General features: G+C 51.3%; 2 protein-coding genes across 7 annotated transcripts in view; one reads left to right on the top strand and one right to left on the bottom strand.

Moving 5' to 3' along the window:
• Positions 1 to 2,747, bottom strand: part of FBH1 (F-box DNA helicase 1) — a 50,110-nt gene extending 47,363 nt beyond the window's left edge. The window contains exons 1-2 of one of the 5 annotated variants that reach the window (XM_030321103.1): positions 2,664 to 2,682; positions 707 to 884 (exon numbers count right to left, since the gene is read on the bottom strand). Coding sequence is in view for 1 of the 5 variants with exons in the window: in XM_030321100.1 (XP_030176960.1) it covers position 2,664 (1 nt within the window). In the remaining 4 variants the exon portion in view is untranslated. Of the gene's footprint in view, positions 1 to 633; positions 885 to 2,663 lie in introns of those variants that run through there. The other 4 variants (XM_030321100.1, XM_030321104.1, XM_030321106.1 and 1 more) reach the window with 4 other exon arrangements.
• Positions 2,748 to 3,092: 345 nt separating this feature from the next.
• ANKRD16 (ankyrin repeat domain 16) lies at positions 3,093 to 15,009 on the top strand. 2 transcript variants are annotated; one of them, XM_030321114.1, is made up of 8 exons: positions 3,118 to 3,765; positions 5,943 to 6,163; positions 8,005 to 8,047; positions 11,225 to 11,333; positions 11,770 to 11,931; positions 12,969 to 13,047; positions 14,036 to 14,262; positions 14,624 to 15,009. In XM_030321114.1, the coding sequence occupies exons 1-7, from the start codon at positions 3,446 to 3,448 to the stop codon at positions 14,191 to 14,193; spliced, it is 1,092 nt and encodes a 363-aa protein (XP_030176974.1). In that variant the 5' UTR covers positions 3,118 to 3,445; the 3' UTR covers positions 14,194 to 14,262; positions 14,624 to 15,009. The 2 variants fall into 2 exon arrangements, with proteins under 2 accessions (XP_030176975.1, XP_030176974.1); XM_030321115.1 differs by lacking the exons at positions 12,969 to 13,047; positions 14,624 to 15,009 and having other exon boundaries at positions 3,093 to 3,765; positions 14,036 to 14,190.
• Positions 15,010 to 18,855: the final 3,846 nt, after the last annotated feature.

Genomic DNA, 18,855 nt, shown 5'->3' with positions numbered 1-18,855 from the left:
ACGCACGAAGGGCTGTGGTAGTAAAGGGGACAGAGTAACAATGTTGAAAAGGGCTTTATGAAGTGTTCAGCCTCAAAAGAGGAGGAGGATTCAGTAAGGCAGGAGAAACAGTGCGTGCAAAAAACACAGGGAAATAGCACAGCACTGGTGTGGTGCGAAATCGAATTTCATCAGAACAAGAAGTTCATGGATGGGGAACAAGGCTGGAAAAGGAATTTAGAGGCACAGATTGCAAAGCGTTAAAGAGAACACTAAAGGAATTGTGGGCTTTAGTGTAGGAGATTCAGGGGATCACCCAGTGTACCAGCCGGGTCAATGTACAGTCAAATCCACACTCCAGAACAGTAATCCTGGAAGCTGGGTCCAGAGGATGGGTAGACACAGAGACTGCCAGTAAAAAAAGACAAAGTCACTTCCCTAACCGAGACAAGAGTTGGTAAAGGCCTGGGAGCAGCAGAAACAGGGAGAAGGGGAACAGGAAGGAAGTCCGACACCTCTTTTTTGACAAGACTGAAAGAGATCAAAGAGAAAGAACAACAAAGGTAACTGACATTTCTGCCTGGAACCCAGTGGTCAGGTCAGTAACCATGTTAAGGAGTAAAAGAGAGATAGTGTTTTTTTTGTTTCACTTGCCTTTTCCTGGAAGGGGAAGATGAAAGTTTTCGGTTTTGTAAACAGTTGTTTGTTTGTTCTGTTCTAAAGTTACCTGTGAAATGCCAGGTTAAGCTCCAGGAAGGACTGGTCCTCAAAAGGCATGAGAGAGACAGTTGAAGCTCTAAGACGACGTGAGATGCTCTGATGACAGATAAATTTCTAGGAGTAAGTGATTTCACAGCCCAAGGGGCACAGACAGAATCCAAATTCAGCTTTCAAATAAAATCAGCCTGGGAAGGATAGAGGGATATGATGAGCAGAGAACAGACGATGGCAACAAATCTGAACGTACAGTTCTGAGACCAATACCAATAGCGTTCATGCGCTCCCAGATCACAAAAAGATGTCAATTATCATGAACTGATGACCAAAGCTGAATGCTACAGCACCACGAAATACGACATAAGGAGAGCAGACAGCCACGTAGCAAATCACAATGCCAGCACTGACTATGTGAGAAATGTGACACTAAACACCAGACCACAAATTCCAAAGCCTGCACAAAAGGAACGGGCAGTCCAACTGGGAAATCAGCGAGACCCAAGCACAGCTCCATCTGTTAGCATACTATAAAGATTCCTCCCCTCTACACCAAGCTCTTGCTCTAGAAAATTACAAGGGCTGTGGTCATGCTCATATCCATTATCATCTAGTTATCTAGAGGGGGATACGGAAGCTGGGTTGCTGAAGAACCTAGGAGAGGCAGAATTAATTGCGCTGGGCACTAGTTACATAACCAATTCTCTGGGTCTGAAATATTCTTATTGTGCATCTGTGTGTGTCCCCCCATTTTGTTTTCTAAAACAGGGAAACTGGAGACATAAGGCAAGAAAAGGTGAAGCCGTGTGTAATTAGGATGGGGGAGGGCATTAGCAGCAAAAAACAGGAAGTTACTAGATGTTCAACTTCCATTTGCACCAAACCAACGGCCGTAGTAAAAGCAATGCTGGGCATGTTCTAAAACGTCATGCATTTCAAAATAATTGGATGCCTACCTTTTGTTGAAGTGGCAAGACGTAATGTAACAGTAACTTTGGCAAAGCTGATATTGGACCCACTTCTGTCTCCAATGACTACCCATATTACTCAGTAAATGAACCAAATTCAATATGCTCATTAGGAAAACGGGCTTGTTTTCATGGGTCCCTAACCAGAGATCTTTTTTTTTTTTTTTTTTATCTCCCTTAATTTATTCCAGCACAGCTCCAGGAACCACCAGCTAGGAGCTACCTTTGTTCCAGAAGACTTTTACTACCTGTAGTTGCACGGGGGGAAAGGACTGCTTTAGGCCTCAATTTCCACACCTGTAATGATGCCTTACAGGCTTGTTTGCAGATTAGATAATTAACGTAAAGTACTTTACCACACAGCACAATACAAAAATGTAAAGCCTCTTTCCAGGCCTAGCAAATAGCAACTTTTGGACTGAAAACAGCAGAAGGTTTAAGTGACTAGTAGCCAGTAAGATCTGGCTAAGAACTCAGTACCTGCCCTAATCTCTCCCATCACCCGATACAGCCTGCTTAGATCTCAACAAAACAAGTTCGAGGCCTTCCCACCTCACCTCAATTTTCTTAATATCCAGAAAAGGGAAGGGAGACCGCAAACGAAAGAGTGGCAGAAGGACACAATCAAGTGACTCGCCCAAGGTCAAAACACTAGGGCAGAAAAGGCAATGCTGGCTTGCCAGCCACCGAGGCCACGTCCCCCAAGACTCGGTCCTCAACAACCGACGAGGGGCGACCAGCTGTCCCCTCCCCGGGCCACAGAACGCAGTGTGGGGGCGCCCCTCGCCCTACTGCGTGCACGCCCTGCCGAGCCCCGGCAGCGCGGCGGCCGGCGGCGGGCACGAACTCCTCCACCGCTGAGCTCGGCCCGGGCCCCGGAGGCCCCCGCGGCCCTGCTCCCCGCCCCGCGAGGCCGGACCCCAAAGCAGGACCCCCAGAGGTTCAGTGTCCCCACGGCCGAGCCCCGCCCGCGCTCCCTGCCACGTCCGCTGCCTCACGCACTATGGCGCTCCGGACCCGGGCTCCCGCCGCCACCGCCACCGCCACCGCCGCCGCCGCCGCCGGGCCCGGGCCACCCGGCCTCCCCGTCCCAGCGTCCCCAGGGCAGCGCCAGCCCGAGCAGGCCGCCGACTTCCTCCGCCAGCTCCGCCCTAGCCGCAGCCCCGGGAAGAGCCCGTCGCCAGGGCTGACGGACGGCCTGCACGGCCAATGGGAACGGCAGGAGGAGGGGGCGCGCTGACGGACTGCTCCAGCGACCAATCGAAACGCGCTCCAGCAGGGGGCGCGGCTACCGCTGGCAGGCTCCGCCCCGTCCGTGCTTCCGCTGGGGCCGGGCAGGCGAGCGGAAAGTTTCCCAGAGTGCCTCCGAGCTCCCGGGGACCAAAGGAGGGGTCGCGGCGGGGCGAGGGGCTGGCTGAGGTTGGGTGCGGGAGGGGTCGGGGGTGGGGACGCGCGGGGGCCCACCCCCTCGCTGAGGGCCCGCGGCGGCCCCCAGCTGCGCTCCCTCTGGCCGCGGGGCCGGCCTCCTCCTCCGTGCGGCGCTCGGTCCGGGGGGACCCCGCAGGCGTGCACTCTGTGAGCGCGGGCCCGTGGCGGGGTCGTCGGAGGCTCCCGCCCACCTGAGGTGCCGCCCCCAAAAGAAGCCCGCGCGCCCGTGAGCTCGTCCGCAGCGGCCCGCCCAGCGAGTCGCCCGCTGGAGGACTGGCCCCACGCGGAGCAGCGGGGCCGGGTGGGTGTGGGGTGGGGGGCGCAGGGCTGGGGGGCCCCGGACGCCCCGCGCGGCCATGGCGGCGCCCGGGGACCCGCGGCGGCCCTACCGGCTGGCGCAGGAGGGCCGGCTGTGCGCCCTGCGGGAGGAGCTGCGGGGAGCCGGGCGCGCGAGCTGCCCGGGGCCCGCCGGGGACACCCTGCTGCACTGCGCCGCCCGCCACGGCCATCGGGACGTGCTGGCCTACCTGGTGGAGTCCTGGGACATGGACATCGAGGCCGCCAACCGGGACTACAAGCGGCCTCTGCACGAGGCTGCCTCCATGGGCCACCGGGACTGCGTGCGATACCTGCTGGGCAGAGGAGCCGCGGTGGACTGCCTCAAGAAGGCCGACTGGTAGGTGGCTGGAGTTCCAGAAAGATCTCTCCCCCGTCCCCTTTTCCGCAGAGTCCCAGATTCCCGTGTACTTTGTCCACCTCGACCCCATAGCTTCTCAGCCCTCCCCGACAGGACAGATGACCCACTGCGACCACTGTTCCTACTCTTGCGGGGTCAAGTGCTCCAACCTTGTGTTCCAAACCCGTTCTCTTCATGAAAGAGTATAGAATACGATCAAACAGGGAATTGTCTGTACCCTGTATAGCTTGAGCCTCGCCTAGCTGCATGAGTACACCAGTGTCATTGTTTGAACTTGCTACTTTGAAATAGTTAAAGGTGCACAGAAGGTTGCAAACAAAGGTTGCTGGAAGCCCCACAAGCCCACCCCCCAGCTGCCCCTAAAGGTACCATCTTACACAGCTGCAGTACGATATCAAAACTAAGAAACTGACGTTACTGCAGTCAGTGTACTCATTCAGATTTCACCAGTTGTAAGGACACTTGAGTGTGTGCCGTGCTCTGTGTGATCTTATCACGGGAATAGCCTTGCATAACCGCCTCCACAGTCCACATACTCACCTGTGCCATCACCCAAACCAGCTGCATTTTGTTAGAGCGACATTGTGTTCAGTACTCACTACCTGGGCCTCCTTAGGGGTTATGAACAGCCTAAGATTCATAACGTAATGAAGTTCCTGCCTGCAACAGATTCCTGATCTGATAGAAGTATGAGCCACGGCAGATAGCCTTATAGTTAAAAAAAGTGCGTCTTGCCCACTGGGATGGGGGAGTCTGCATGGGTATGTGTTGAGGGCTGCACTTTGGCCATGACTTAGCACAAGACTGAATTTCTGCTGCTGCTGGGCAGTAGGTCTGAAGACCTTAACAAGAAACACGTTACCTCATATGTGCCTCAAAACAATTCTGTGGGGAACCGGCCTCCCCTCAAAAAACCATTAAAGGGCGGGGCGCCTGGGTGGCGCAGTTGGTTCAGCGTCCGACTTCAGCCAGGTCACGATCTCGCGGTCCGTGAGTTCGAGCCCCGCGTCAGGCTCTGGGCTGATGGCTTGGAGCCTGGGGCCTGTTTCAGATTCTGTGTCTTCCTCTCTCTCTGCCCCTCCCCTGTTCATGCTCTGTCTCTCTCTGTCCCAAAATAAATAACGTTGGAAAAAAAAATTGAAAAAAAAAAAAAAACCATTAAAGGGCAAGGTTCATTTGACGATGTATTTGGCAGGTGTAGTCCCAGGGAAGCATTTTTGCCCATTCTCCCCTTCCTGGCTTTCTGCAGTACCTTCCCTGCTTTTCCAATCCTCATGCCTTGCTCAAGATTCTTCCCTCTGTGAAGTCTTTCTGGAAGGTTCCAGCCTTCATTTATTTGGATTTCCCCCTCTTACTATCACTACTACATCCCCCCCCGAAGTGTTGGTAATTAATTAATATCATAACAATCTTAGGAGCTAGATCCTAGATGAGGCCTTGGAGGTCAACCACGTATAGTGAGCTCCCCGCTGTGTGCCAGACGTGGGTTCTAACCCCTGGGAATAAGGAGGTAAGTAAGATCTGCCTTTGCTTTCCAGGGGTTGTGTCTTCCTCATTTTGCAAGGAAGAAACCAGAAGCTCATGGAATTGAAATGGCTCATGCAAATCATTTATGTGGCAGAAAAGGAAGGATAGAGTCACCTCCCTTGACATTCATGTAGCTTATTCCCATAACTGTGGACACAAGTCAGTTCAGAAACTTCTTATAGTCACGCTGTTTGGTTTGTGTCACCCATGTGTGCTCCTCATGGGGAGGCACTATGTCCAATGTTCTTTTTTGATGCCTTCTCAGCACAATTTAAGAAACAGTTACTGACTGAAGTAAATGGGATAAGTCTGGCAGGGTACTTCTTACACAAATACTACAAGACAGACTGTGGTTTCGACTCACTCTGTCTCAGTTCAGTCCCATAGTGCAAACTAGTTCAGAAGCGGGCCTGCCTCCTTGCTATTCCCCTCCTTCAGGTACACCTATTCTAGGGGCCTCACAGCAGGCAGAGAAGTTGCCCGTCGAAGCTGTTTTCCTGCTTCCCAGACCCCTGAGTCCCGTAGGTTTTCATCTCTGCCAAGGACACATGATTTTCTGAAGACCTGGTCGCACACTTCTAACGTCTCAGCTGCCCTTCCGCCTGACAGTTTGTCCTTGTTGGCCTTAGGACCCCACTGATGATGGCCTGCACAAGGAGGAATCTCGAGGTGATCCAGGACCTTGTGGAACATGGCGCTAATCCACTTCTCAAGAACAAAGACGGCTGGAACAGTGTCCACGTTGCCAGCCGAGAGGGGGACCCTGTGATCCTCCAGTACTTGCTCACTGTTTGCCCAGACGCCTGGAAGACGGAGAGCAAGATCGGGAGAACCCCCCTGCACACGGCAGGTACGGCCAGGAGCCCTACAGGGACGCGTGCGTAGATGTGCAGCCACTTGGCCTCACGCCGCAGAACGCCTTCTAGTTAGAGTCGTCCACGGGGGTGGGGTTTGGAAACTAGAGGGCCAGGAATAAGAGCAGCTTTGGGGCATCTTGGCACACAGTTTGCTGTCCAAACTAATGGAACGTGGCACAAACATTCTTCCTCGCATTCATTCGCTTTTCCTGTATATCTGTCCAATCCTCCCCAGTTTCCTAGACAGAAAGCTGGTTCTGTGCCTTACTGTCTTTGACCGTGGACAACGAACTTAGTCTTTTAAGTGAGTTTCCTCATCAGCAAAATCATGACCATAACGATGCCCGTACCACAAGGTTGTTGTAGACTTCAAGGAACGTGATGTACATAAATCCCTTGGCACAGTGCTTGATGCACAGTGAGCACAGAACAGCTGGGTGTTGCTATTTTCAGCATCTTCTTATGTTGTTACTGTTTCGGGCAGGATAAAAAGAGACTGTATTTCTGCACATCGTCAGCAGCACCTACCATAGTGCTGACCGTGTAAATAAATGTAGGTGCTTGTAATTAAGTACCTGGGCCTGAGTGTATTTGACTTATCCAGTGATAATGTCAATAAAAACTTGGGGCACAACTGAGTGATTATCCTTAAATCTGAATTGCCTATTTGTGGATTATTTTTAATTAGTGGAAAGCAAAAAGTGCTGTGGTATAACACAGATATTAAAGACCTCAAAAGTCCAGATCAAGACATTTAGAAAATAAGGGCTCCGGGTGGCTCACCCAGTTAAGCACCTAGCTCTTGATTTCAGCTCAGGTCACGATCTCACAGTTTGTGGGCTCAAGCCCCACTTCGGGCTCTGTGCTGACAGCATGGAGCCTACTTGGGATTCTCTCTCTCCCTCTCTTTGCCCCTCCCCCACTCACTATCTCCCAAAAAAGAAATAAACTTTAAAAAAAAAAGAAATTTAGAAAATAATCTTCAGCCTTCTGCATAGTACATTGAATTAGAATACAGGGCTATAGTTTCTCAAAACATGAATACCTATGACACGATATAGTTTAGGAAATACGCATACAATTATTACGGCCACAGAGAGCAGTTAGAGACCAAGGAATTCTTTCTAAAACTTTATAAGTGAAGGGCACCTGTCGGTTAAGCATCCTTGATTTCAGCTCAGGTCATGTTCTCGTAGTCATGAGATTGAGCCATGCTTTGGGCTCCATGCTAAGTGTTGTTTAAGATTCTTTCTCTCTCACCCTCTGCCCACTCATGTTCTCTGTCTCTCTCAACTAAAAAAAAGGTGGGGGGGGGGGAAGCACTTTATAAGTGAGTAGAAAAACTTTTCTTTTTGCTCTTGAATTGTTTGACTAGTTGCCATAGAAACTAGAAACAATCAGCACCTAGCCATTCACAAAAAGTGGTGGAGAACAGATAGTTGAAATCTTTATTATCAAGTTTGGTTGTCTTTAGCAGGAGAATTACATTCCTGGTTATTTTGTTGTGGATCACTATTAATATGTTTGTCTACGATAATATGTTTTTCCTACACAAAAACTGACCGGCCCTAAGGATTTGCAGCACAAAATTGAAGAGAAAGTTTAGGACTGAGAATTTGCCATGAAAGTGCTTATAAAGACAAGATAATCAAATGTTGACTAGCAACATCTTTACCACTTACCCAGCTAAATTTTTATTTTTCTAGTGTGGTAACAGTGTATCTAATTACTGCTTCCCATAAGTGATAGCTAAAAGGACAGGGCAGAAAGAAGAGGAAAAGAAAAGTTTTATACATGCACTAAAAGGCTCTGACTCTCAACTCTCTTCTCCCAGCAATGCATGGCTGTTTAGAGGCAGTAAAGGTGCTTCTACAGAGGTAAGAACAAAACAGCAAATTGAACAAAGTATTCACCAATTGTGATGCTTAATATTGATACTGTAAGTAGAGCTCAGAAAAATTGCTCAGAAACTACAGTGGGAAAAGAGAAATGAACAAAGAACATAAGATAACTCAAAGAATATGACACAAAAATAGCTGACAACCATAAGGGGGAAAAATCATCCATGTATCTGTTCATTCGACAAGGATTCATGTCTTCATTCGTTCAGCATCTAAGCTCTAAGCACTATGCCAGATGCACGGGCTACAACAGAAGCCAGCCAGCATGGGTCCCCCCTCATGGAACTCACACACGGGCAGAGAAGACACTGTTCGCATCCTGTGAGTCTGATGAGTGCCAGGAATTGCAGGATCCCTCCAGGAACATAAGACAGGGAGACCCAACTTGGCCGGGAGTGTGAAATCTTGGCCCCAGGGATATTTAAGCCATGATCTGAAGGAGGCTGAGCGTGGGAGGTGTGGCAGCATTCCAGGGGTAACAGTACCCGGGAATGCTCGGAGCAGAGAGAAAGCATGTGTGTTAGTAAGCTGAGAGAAGTTCAGGGTGTGCTGATACCTAAGGAGTGAAGGGAGGACAGTACACGATGAGGCTGGAGAGGAAGACTGGACTCAGGTGGGGCTGTGTGAGACTCTAGATCTTATTCGAAACGTATAAGACCCCACTGAAGGGTTGTAAGCAGAGGGGTGGGTGGATGGCAGTAAGAAGTTTGCATTTTTTAAGGTTCTCTGGTTGGAAAACAGAGCGGGTAGGAAGGGAAGCAGGAGTGGGTGCAGTGGACGTTGGGAGGCCGTTACAGTTAAACAAGAGAAATCGTGGCTGTACTAAGATGCTGACCGTAGGGGTGGAGAGAGAGATTGGGAGATACTAAGGAAGCGGAATCAACAGATCTGGGTGAATAGTTGGATCAAGGGAATGAGGAAGGAGAAGTCGAGGATGACAGGTTTCTCACTGAAGCAGCCGGTGGTGCTGGTGCCATTTACTGAGACAAAATACTGCAGGAGGAGCAGGTTTGCGGGGAAGATGATCATTTCACTTTGGGACACGTTGAGTTGCATGTGCTTGTGAGGCACCCAAGCAGAGACTTGGAGTGGGGAGCTACAGACACAGATCTGAGTCCCACAGGAGAGGTGTGAGCGGAGCTATAAATGTGAGCATCATCAACATAGAAGTGTTGACTGAATTCACAAGACTGGGAGAGGTTATCTGAGGAGATGATGTATAGTAGGAAGAGAACAGGGCTTCATGCAGTGCTGTGCAGGAGCAAAGGTTGTACGGTAGATGGAAGGGAGAGGAGAGGCCTCTGTGAGGTCATATCAAAACTGTAATTTGAAGGAGAGGTTGGAGTTCACCTAGCGAAGAAGGGAGAAACGGTGTTCCAAGCAGAGGGGATCAGCAAATGCAAAGGCAGCAAAGAGCTAGGCAACTGGAGGAGAAGAGAATGACCACGGAGAGGGTAGGACAGATAGGACCATGACAAAGGTAGAACAGGTGGAAGTGGGACCAAGAAGGTAGGACAGATAGGACCCTGAAGGTAAGAATGGAAGAAGATAGGAGAGGAGGGAGGTCAGATAGGGAGGAACGGAAGAAGGTGGGTCAGGTGGGAAGCAGGACCAGGACAAACAGAAGACCAGGAAGAAGGTAGGAACAGAAGACAGGATGGGTGGGATGTAGGACAGGTAGGAACAGAAGGTAGGTCAGGTGGGAGGCACGACCAAAAAGAAGATAGGAACGGAAGCTGGTAGGACAGGTGGGTGGTAGGACTGTAAGGAAGAGAGGACCAGGAAGAAGGTAGGAACAGAAGAAGACAGCATGGGTGGGAGGTAGGACAGGTAGGAACAGAAGGTAGGTCAGGTGGGAGGCACGACCAAGAAGAAGGTAGGAATGGAAGTTGGTAGGACAGGTGGATGTGGTAGGACTGTAAGGAAGAGAGGACCAGGAAGAAGGTAGGAACAGAAGAAGACAGCATGGGTGGGAGGTAGGACAGGTAGGAACAGAAGGTAGGTCAGGTGGGAGGCACGACCAAGAAGAAGGTAGGAATGGAAGTTGGTAGGACAGGTGGATGTGGTAGGACTGTAAGGAAGAGAGGACCAGGAAGAAGGTAGGACAATTGTGACCATGGAGAAGATAAGAATGGAAAATGTTAGGAGGACGAGGGAGGTAAGACTGTGTTAGAAGGTAGAGGTGGGATTGTGAAGACGGTAGGAGTAGAAGAAGACCAGGTAGGAAGTAGGACAGCTGGGACCGTAAGGAAGGTAGAAACGGAGAAAGCTCAGGTAGGAGGTAGGACCGTGGTGATGATAGGAAGGGAAGAAGGTCAGTCCATTTGGAGTCAGGACTGAGAAGAGGACGAGGAAGAAGGTGGGACTGGTAGTGCCGTAAACAAGGAAGATGGGAGGAGGCAGGTCTGTGGAGAAGGTAGGAAAGGAAGAAGGTCACCTTGGAAGCTGAATTAAGAAAAAGTAGGACAGGTCGGAATGGAAGAAGGTAGTACTGAGAAAGCAGAACCAGGAAGAGGATAGGCTGAAGGTGAGAACAGAAACGATAGGACAGTGAGGTAGGTAGGAACAGAAAAAGGCAGGACCCAGATGAAGGTAGAACAGGCAGGAGTATGAAGAAGGTAGGACAAGTGGGTAGTAGGACTGAGAAGAAGGTGGGATGAGGAGGACCAGGAAGAAGGTGGGACGGGAAGGAGGTGGGGTGTGGTGAGCGCAGGGAGGAGGGAGGGTGCAAGGAAGGAACTTGGAGAGAGGGGTGGATGTCACAATGTCCTGACCCCGTGGTTGTGATGTTTTAGATTTTGTCCTTTGTGATTGGCCCATACGAGTTTTAAGCAGGCACGGCCACACCCAGGGTACCTAAGAGAATGGATTCACGGGCAGGAGCCCAGGGGAGGAAGACGGGTCGGAGGCTGTGTTTCGGACACGGGACTGAGATTTTGGTAACAGCAGTTATGAGGGATCAGGGGTGACCTCCAGCTTCTGGCAGAAGAAGCTGGAAAGATGAGGGTCTGTAGGACAGGGGGAGGGAGGTCAGAGGGGGAGCGGAGGTGCAGGGGACAGTGGGCTGGCTCTGGAGAAAGGGGAGGGGAGCACGCTCCAGATTGTCCCAGCTCGTCCGCACCACACGTCACCTACCGTGGGTTTGGACTCCAGGGGCCAGTACCAACCAGACTGCAGGGACAGGTGTGGCTCCACACCCTTCATGGACGCGCTTCAGTGTGGCCACATCGACGTAGCCAGGCTGCTGCTGGAAAAGCATCAGGTACGGAAGTGGTTTTATGTCTTTGCTTTTTCCTACAAGTTTTAGCTCCGGGAACAACCAAGAGCATAGTTGTTCCAATCCCTGGTTCAAATCCCAGCTCTGCCACGGTCTCCCCGGGGGACCCCTTGACCTCCTGGAGCGTTAGTGTTTCCGTCTGTGATGTGGAGACACACGTGATTTCTTCGGGGGGTCCCTGTGAGGAGTAGATAATGTAACACTGAGCGGCAGTCTCACTGCCCCCACTGGGTGCCCTTCTGGCTGGAGCGTGCCCACCTTCTGGTTGGAGAGCCTGCGAGGGTCTGGCACCAGCTGTGTTACCATCTGCCCAGAAAAACCTACAAAGTCCAAAGTTTTGCCCAGATGTCAGAAGGTCCGTGGACCGGGTCTCTTTGCTTCTTACTTTTGTTCTCCCCCCTCCCACCCCCCCATCTACCAGGCCAGCACGTCTGCCCAGGATTCCCTGGGGGCGCAGGCCATCCACAGGGCAGCGCTCACTGGGCAGAACGAAGCCATCCGCTTCTTGGTCTGTGAACTCGGCACGGACGTGGACGTGAGAGCAGCATCAGGCCACCTCACTGCACTGCACTACGCGGCGAAGGTCGGTTCCTTCCCTGCGGCGGACAGCTCGCGGCCCTGTCTCTTTGGTTCCATCTCTGTGCGGGAAGGAACCGCCCGTGACCTGCCCCTGAAGTGTCCCTTAAAATAGAAACCTGCCCTTATCTGCCTCTGGGTAAAACCTCTACTCCCAGTAACGCCTGCGATTTGTGTTCGCGCCTGCCTTTCCGCCTTTGTGCCTTTCCGTTTTCAGGAATGTTATTCGAAGCCAAAAAAATTCATTCTGTGAAATTCCTAGTGCTCTGTCCGTACACTGGATTTCAGCTCAGATTTCTGTGAGGCTCTTCTGCTTCGAAACGGTTAAGACGTGCAAAACGTCTTCACTAGAAAAGTGGCTCCTTACAGCCCCGTTTTAAGTGTTAGGAGTGTTTTGTGTATTATCTTAAGCGGCTTTACTTATTTTTCTGGCTGCAACAGGAATAAATTTTTTTCTTGTGAACTGCACTCTCCTGCCGGTGTCCCCCCAGGAGGAATTGGGTGGGGCGGGGGTTGGGGTGTCCCTGGGGGCTCAAACCAGTGGGTCCTAACACTGTAATGTGCAACCTTGACTTCTGCCTCACCGTGTACTGACTGTGTACTGACTGGCTGGCTGGCTGCTGGACAGGAAACCTGTAAAGTGCTTGGTAAATGGTGACATGAGCCGTAATAAGACTCCCATCCAGGACAGGCTGCTGTCTCTTCCTGTTTATCCAGCAACAAGCACATTTGCTTGGAGAGATCCCGGAATTGCAAGTTCAGTATAAATCCGGATATATACTCCTTACACTGAGGGAAACCCAGCTGTATTAGTCGATAATTTGGGCCTAGAGAGTAGATCCTCTGTATTTTAATAACCAAATGTCACCAAAGTCTTTAACGGTTTATACTTGAACTTGAGAGCCGCACGCATCTTCCTTTAGAGGTGAGAATTCAGTGTCAGCAGTTGAGTATTTTAGAAGAAGTACCTAGCGTGCATTATTAGCGTTGAATGCCTCACTTGTGTCCTTGTCACGGTGATAACAAGTGTATTTCAACACTCAGGAAGGACATGTGAGCACAGTCCAGGTGCTCTTAGCCTTGGGTGCCGACATCAACTGTAAAGACGCAAGAAATCGATCAGGTAGGCTTCTTACACATGCCTTGGAAGTTAATAGTAAACTGGATGTAAACGGTACACGGACTTTCTTATTAAAAACACTGGTTTTCGTGTTACGCCCCTAGTAGCTCAGCAAGCTTTGTTTCGGATAACATCTGTTGGCAAAGCTGTGGGAACGTTGCTGTTACCATGGCAATGGTGACGCCTGCTGCTCATTGCCACTGTGTTGTTATCACCGGTATTTGAACCACAGCAGCGCGTGCGTGCACCGTGGACGTACTTTCTATCCTAATCCACGGCGATGCCAGCTGTCCCAGTAGTACAGATTTTTCTTAGGTTGTCTCTCTTTCGAGTGTATTTGAAAACTGTAACCACTATAATTTCTTAAAGTTGGGGCTCAGAAAAATGCTTTCAGAGCTAATCCTCTGGATTCGGACATTAGAATAAACCCTCCCCTTAACACCCTGTGCTCTGGCGGCCTACCTTGCCAGTACGTTCGTGATGCTTCAGAAACTCCCTCCGAGGCTGCACAGGACAGTCACCAAGTTCAGGGACACAAGACTTTTCTCCGCAGAACACGGGATCCTGGGGCTCATGATGCCAGAAACCTTCAGTGCTAGTTTTCCAAGGGAAGGTGTGTCAGTGTTTCTTTTTGTCACATCATTCTTATTTGTGGCAGTATTTCTACTTACACGGAAAGTTCACAGAACTTTGAAAGTCTTTTCTTTGCCATTTCAAGTCTCCTGTTTCTCGTTCGTTAAATTGCTTGGTTGCTGTAGACAGATCTGTTAAGTCTTCTAATTGGTTGATATTTTTAAAACCATTTCCAACCCAATCAGGTTAAAAGGAAAAATGTTTTGATCTAGTAGAGACAAAGGTGTAGAGACAAATTTACAGAATACAGAAATTCTGTGTAGCCGAAGGGGTGTTGTTTGTAGGAATAGCTGCTCCCCGGGTGGGCGTCGCCCCAGGGGTCCCACGCCAGATTTGTGTGGCCTCTGTCTCCACGCAGCCCTGCACCTGGCCTGCGCAGGCCAGCACGCGGCTTGCGTCGAGCTCCTTCTGCGGTCCGGGCTGAGGGACTCTCGGGACGACACGGGTGCCCTGGCTCAGCAGCTCGCGTGCGGCACGGACACCCTTCGGTGCTTCGACCACAGCGCGGCGTCCTGAGGGCATTTCTGAGGAGGACAGCAAAACGCATGGTGATTCACATCCTGCTTGGGGAGTTCAGTGAAGTCGGTCAGTAGCCAGCGGCCTCTGCCTCCCTCCCCTGCCTCCCCTCTACCCCCGGGTCTTGAGGAGGCTGGCATCCTAGGTGTGACCCACACACGGGCAGATCTGGACTCAGGAGTGCCCCGAGTCTTCCATAATCTGGATTTCGCTTTTTCTGCCCTGCAAGCGAAATTAGATGATTATGAAGTCGGTGTCTGGAACCCTTAGAAATGCACGTCATTGCGTGAATACGGTATAGCATATGTATTTACACATATGTGTTCTACGGTTAATGCTATGGGGTAAGGCAGTGGTAAGAAGTGGCTATTTGTGTGAACCATAAAACATAACTGGACTGTTTACTTTTTTCTTTTATTTACTTCTTTAGAGAGCACGTGCGATACAGAGATAGAGGACGAGAGAGAATCCCGAGCGGGCTCCGCGCTGATAGCTCGGGGCTTGATCCCTCAAACCGAGACCCGAGCCAACATCAAGAGCTGGCTGCTGAACTGACTAAGCCACCCAGGCGCCCCTGCCTGTTTACTTTCTTCTTTCATAGGCTTTTTCTTGGCCATGACATTGGTTTCACTTTGGTTTTGGAGCCAGGAAGGAGATGCTTCCAACCTGCTTACATGGACATTTGGGAGGAAATAATGAAAATGTTTCTATATTCTGTGCACTGCTAGTTACGCTATGACATTTTAATCTTGAGGTTATTTTTATTAGGTTCTGTGTTGGCTTCTTTCGGGTAATAAATACACCTAAAAAAATGCATCTAAGATACTTTCAAAATCTTTCTGGCACCCCAGTTTAAGAATGGAGTTCTTGAAACCCACAGGTCACGTTTCCTGTCCGTAACACCTGCCCACCAAGGCCTGTGACCGTTCAGAACGGCCACTTGACATTGTACCTCCACAAACTTTGTGGCAGTTGAAACAGATTGAAGACAGGATGAGTCCTCAGGCATTTGGATTCTTTTCTTTTTTCCTTTTTTTTCGGGGGAGGGGTGGGGGGTTGGGTTGAAGATCATTTTCTCTGAGTGGCAGAGAATAATTAGCCCAAGTCAGTCTGTTAGAAAATCCCACGTGTCAGTCATGAGGAACGCTTGGTCCTCGTGTTTGTTGTAGCAGGAATTTCTGGTTCTTCATCCTCCCGGATGATGGCTGATTCCTAGTCCTAACGACCGGATAAACGTTCTGGGAGAGACACTCGGTTACAAAAGTGTCTTGTGACCCCTGAATCGCATCGGTGTTCATCTGTGCCGATTCGAGCTTCAGAGATGTCCCCGTGTCGCTGCCCCTGGGCGTGAAGATGGTCCCGTTGCATGCGGCGGGATGGGAGGATTTGTGTCGTGCTGGCTGCCTTCTCTGCGCACGCATGTGACGCGGGTTCTGAGAGGCAGCGGCTCCGTGCGGGTCCATTCACATCTGTAGCCATGCTTCCACCTTACAAACTAGCGGCTGACATGGTGCATGAGGCCGTGTCCCGGCTTGATGCCTTGTGACGTGGGTCGTGAAGGCCGGTGACGACAGCGGCAGAGACGTTGCGAATGGTCCAGTAACAGTCGGCACCTGTGGGGACGTGGGGACGCCGTGCCAGGAAGGAGTCGTGCCCCTCACTTCCTAATTGTGGCTGTCTCGCTTGCTCTGGTCTCAAAATTCTGTGACCTTCCAGGGAGGGCCCCCCCCCCCCAGGCCACCCGACCTAAAATTTTGTCTCCCCCCTCCTTCACTCCGGACCTCCTTTCCCTTGCCTCCTCCTCAGCACTTAACCACCACCAAATATGCTACACATTTTGAGTCATTTTCTTCGTTTACTGTATGTCTCCCCCACTGAGATGTAGACTCCGGGCGGGGATTTTGTCTTGTTCACTCACTGTGTCTACAGGTCTCAGAACAGCACCTGGCATGAAGCGGGTACTATTATGTGGCCAACAAGTGACACAAGGGTCACTTGTGTCTCTTGAACGCTGACTGCATCCTGGATCCGGTGCTGAGTGCCCTGCCTGGTTGGTCTCTCGGGGTCCCTTGGGTCATGCACGATGCAGCCCCTCTAAGGTTTACTCCACCTCTGGCATCCCGACATCTCCACCCGGTTCCCTCACGGATGCTTCCTGCCCACCGCAGTCTAGCCCTTTGCTGTCACTCTGCAGGGTCACCGGGTCTTCCTGACTACCCATCGAGCAAGGTGTTTTTAGCCCTCATGTTACTGATCCTTTCAGTCAGTTTGATTGTTGGTCTGAATCAGTCCTGCCTTCCCGAAGCCCGTTTCTCGTCACGTCTGATAAGACACGCCTGGGTTTTTCTGACGTCTGTCTCCGTCTCTGGCGGGAGCACCTCTTCCAAGGCCGATCCTGAACAGCCATTGTGCCCCTGAGTGTGTGTCCTCACTCTGCGCGTGCTCCCAGCATCTCGTCTGTCCTCTGTCCGACTGCCCCACTGTGGGGACCCTCTGTAGTCCTGGTCTCTGTTGCCTGAATGCCCTAGGCTGTCCCACAAAACCCAGCTTCGTCGGTAGCCTGCTTATGTGCATGCTTGCATCGGCCACCACGGTGATGTCCCTGCAATCCGCCCACTCAAGCTGGAAGCCACAAGTCCGTGGCTCCTCTTGGGTAGGAAGCCCTGCTGAGTGACTCCCTTCGTCTGGCCCTCACGTTCTCATCCAGACCACCGTGGCGGCCTCCTGAGCGCCCTGTGCCCCCAGACCTGCCCTCCGTGGGGCTGTCCTGGAGCGCTCACGGATGTGACCAGGGGCACTGACTGCTGATGGCACCCGTGCTTCCCTGTCCCGCTTCCACGGGGGCCTGTGGCTGGTCCCGCAAGCGCCCTGACCCACAGTGAGAGTCTGTTCTAAGACTGATGGGGGCACAAGCGTCTGGAAGGAGACACAAATTGTAAGAATTGCAATCATTTGAAAATAGCTATGGCCTAACATGTATTCCTGAAACAAATATGCAAGAAAATATTTACAAGACAAAATAAGAAAGGGATGTCAAAACGGAAAAGAAATTAACAGAAGTCAGGCCCGAAACACAGGCCTCCGTGAGGGGAGTTCAGGTAGGGAGAGCCCGCCGGGGTTGGATTTGCCCAGATGCTGCTGCCGGAGACCGCCAGCAGGGGGCAGGCCCCTGGGTTCCACCAGGTTTTAAAGGCTCATTGTAAAATACAAAAAATAGTAAAGGAGAAAACAGAAATAATCTGTTATCCCACTACCGAGAAATAACCACTCTTACTTCCTCTAAGTCTTTAATACTTTAATACTCCAGTATATACTGGAGATGATGCCACATGCACAGCGTTCCCATAACTTTATGCGGGAAACATACCCCAACACCCTACAAAACTTTGTGAACTTTTATTGTAATCACTATCTAATACTTCGCGGTGTTGTCGGCCATATTTATTCTCTGATATTGTCATCTTTGTTCTGTTAAGACAGGAAGCCATCAGACTCGACAGCAGGCAGAGACAGGGGCTTCAGAACTGAAAAAAGGCTCAGGTCTGATCCCAGGTCAGGGCTGCTTGGGGCTGAGAGATGCGGGGCTGGGGGACAGCGGGCCCATGGGATGGAGGGACTGGGGGACGGAGGGGCCAGTGGACAGTGGGGCCTGAGCTGTGCTCTTTTGGAGGTGCCGAGTAGTGTGAAAAGAAAGGAAAGGTAGGAAGACAATTTAAGAGGATAGGTTTTCTCAAAGGGTGAGACATAGTGTGTGTCAGACTCAGATAAGGGCCGAATGAAGGAAGAAAGTTGAAGCTGTGAGAGCTGAAGGCTTGTTGGTGGGGCCAGGAAACGGGGGTAGAAAGCCTGAAAGCTTCAGGGGCCTGGACACCAGGACGCAGAGGTACGTGTGAGAAGGAAGACAGGATGATAAGGAGAAAGTTTCAGGTGCGACCCACATGCAAGTCTCACGTAACATGAGTACTTGGCAGGCGTGAGGTTGGTGGGACACGTGTTAATGTTAACTTCTGCTTGTTTTTATAGGCTTTTTAAAACTGCTTTCCTGAGCCAGCAAGGGTGTGGGGGGCGGCAAGACCCAGTTACAGGTTGATGTGGTTTTCATTGAGAAGGAACAAGGTGCAAGTGAGGGCTTAGCTGTGGCAGGAAGGATTTGCTCATTGCGCGTGATGGAGGCCTGTCCTAGGGCACCTCCAGAGTGTTAATTCCCTTGGCCTTCCCTGAGAAAGGTATTTGACTTCATAACGCAGATGAGGCCCTCCCGAGAAGAACACCAGGGAGGAGTCACGTCATCAGCCACCTAGGTTCTGCTCCTGTGCCTTTTCTGGCCTGAATACACCAAGCTATGTGTAAGTGCAGGCATTTCTGCCCACCTCCTGGTGCGTGCTAATCTCGTCCTCCTGCCTGGTCTCTAAAGCGCCCAGCGTGCTCGAGGGTGAGGGATGCGCTGCGGCCCCTGAAGAACATTTGAAAACACAGCAATCGGGGGTGCCTGGGTGGCCGGCTGGGAGCCGGGCCTCCAGGCCCTTTGGGGCCATTTTACTCTGGGCGGGAAGGAGGAAGCCACGTGAGGGTGTGAGCAACTGAGTGATGAAATCGGCCCTAACGCTCACCAGGACCATTCAGAATGTTGGGAGGAAGCAAGAACCTGGTGAGGGGACATCA

This window comes from Lynx canadensis, chromosome B4, assembly GCF_007474595.2.
Source record: "Lynx canadensis isolate LIC74 chromosome B4, mLynCan4.pri.v2, whole genome shotgun sequence".
NCBI lineage: Eukaryota > Metazoa > Chordata > Mammalia > Carnivora > Felidae > Lynx > Lynx canadensis.
The sequence above is the reverse complement of the archived record's forward strand: the minus strand, read 5'-3'. Positions and strand labels throughout refer to the sequence as shown.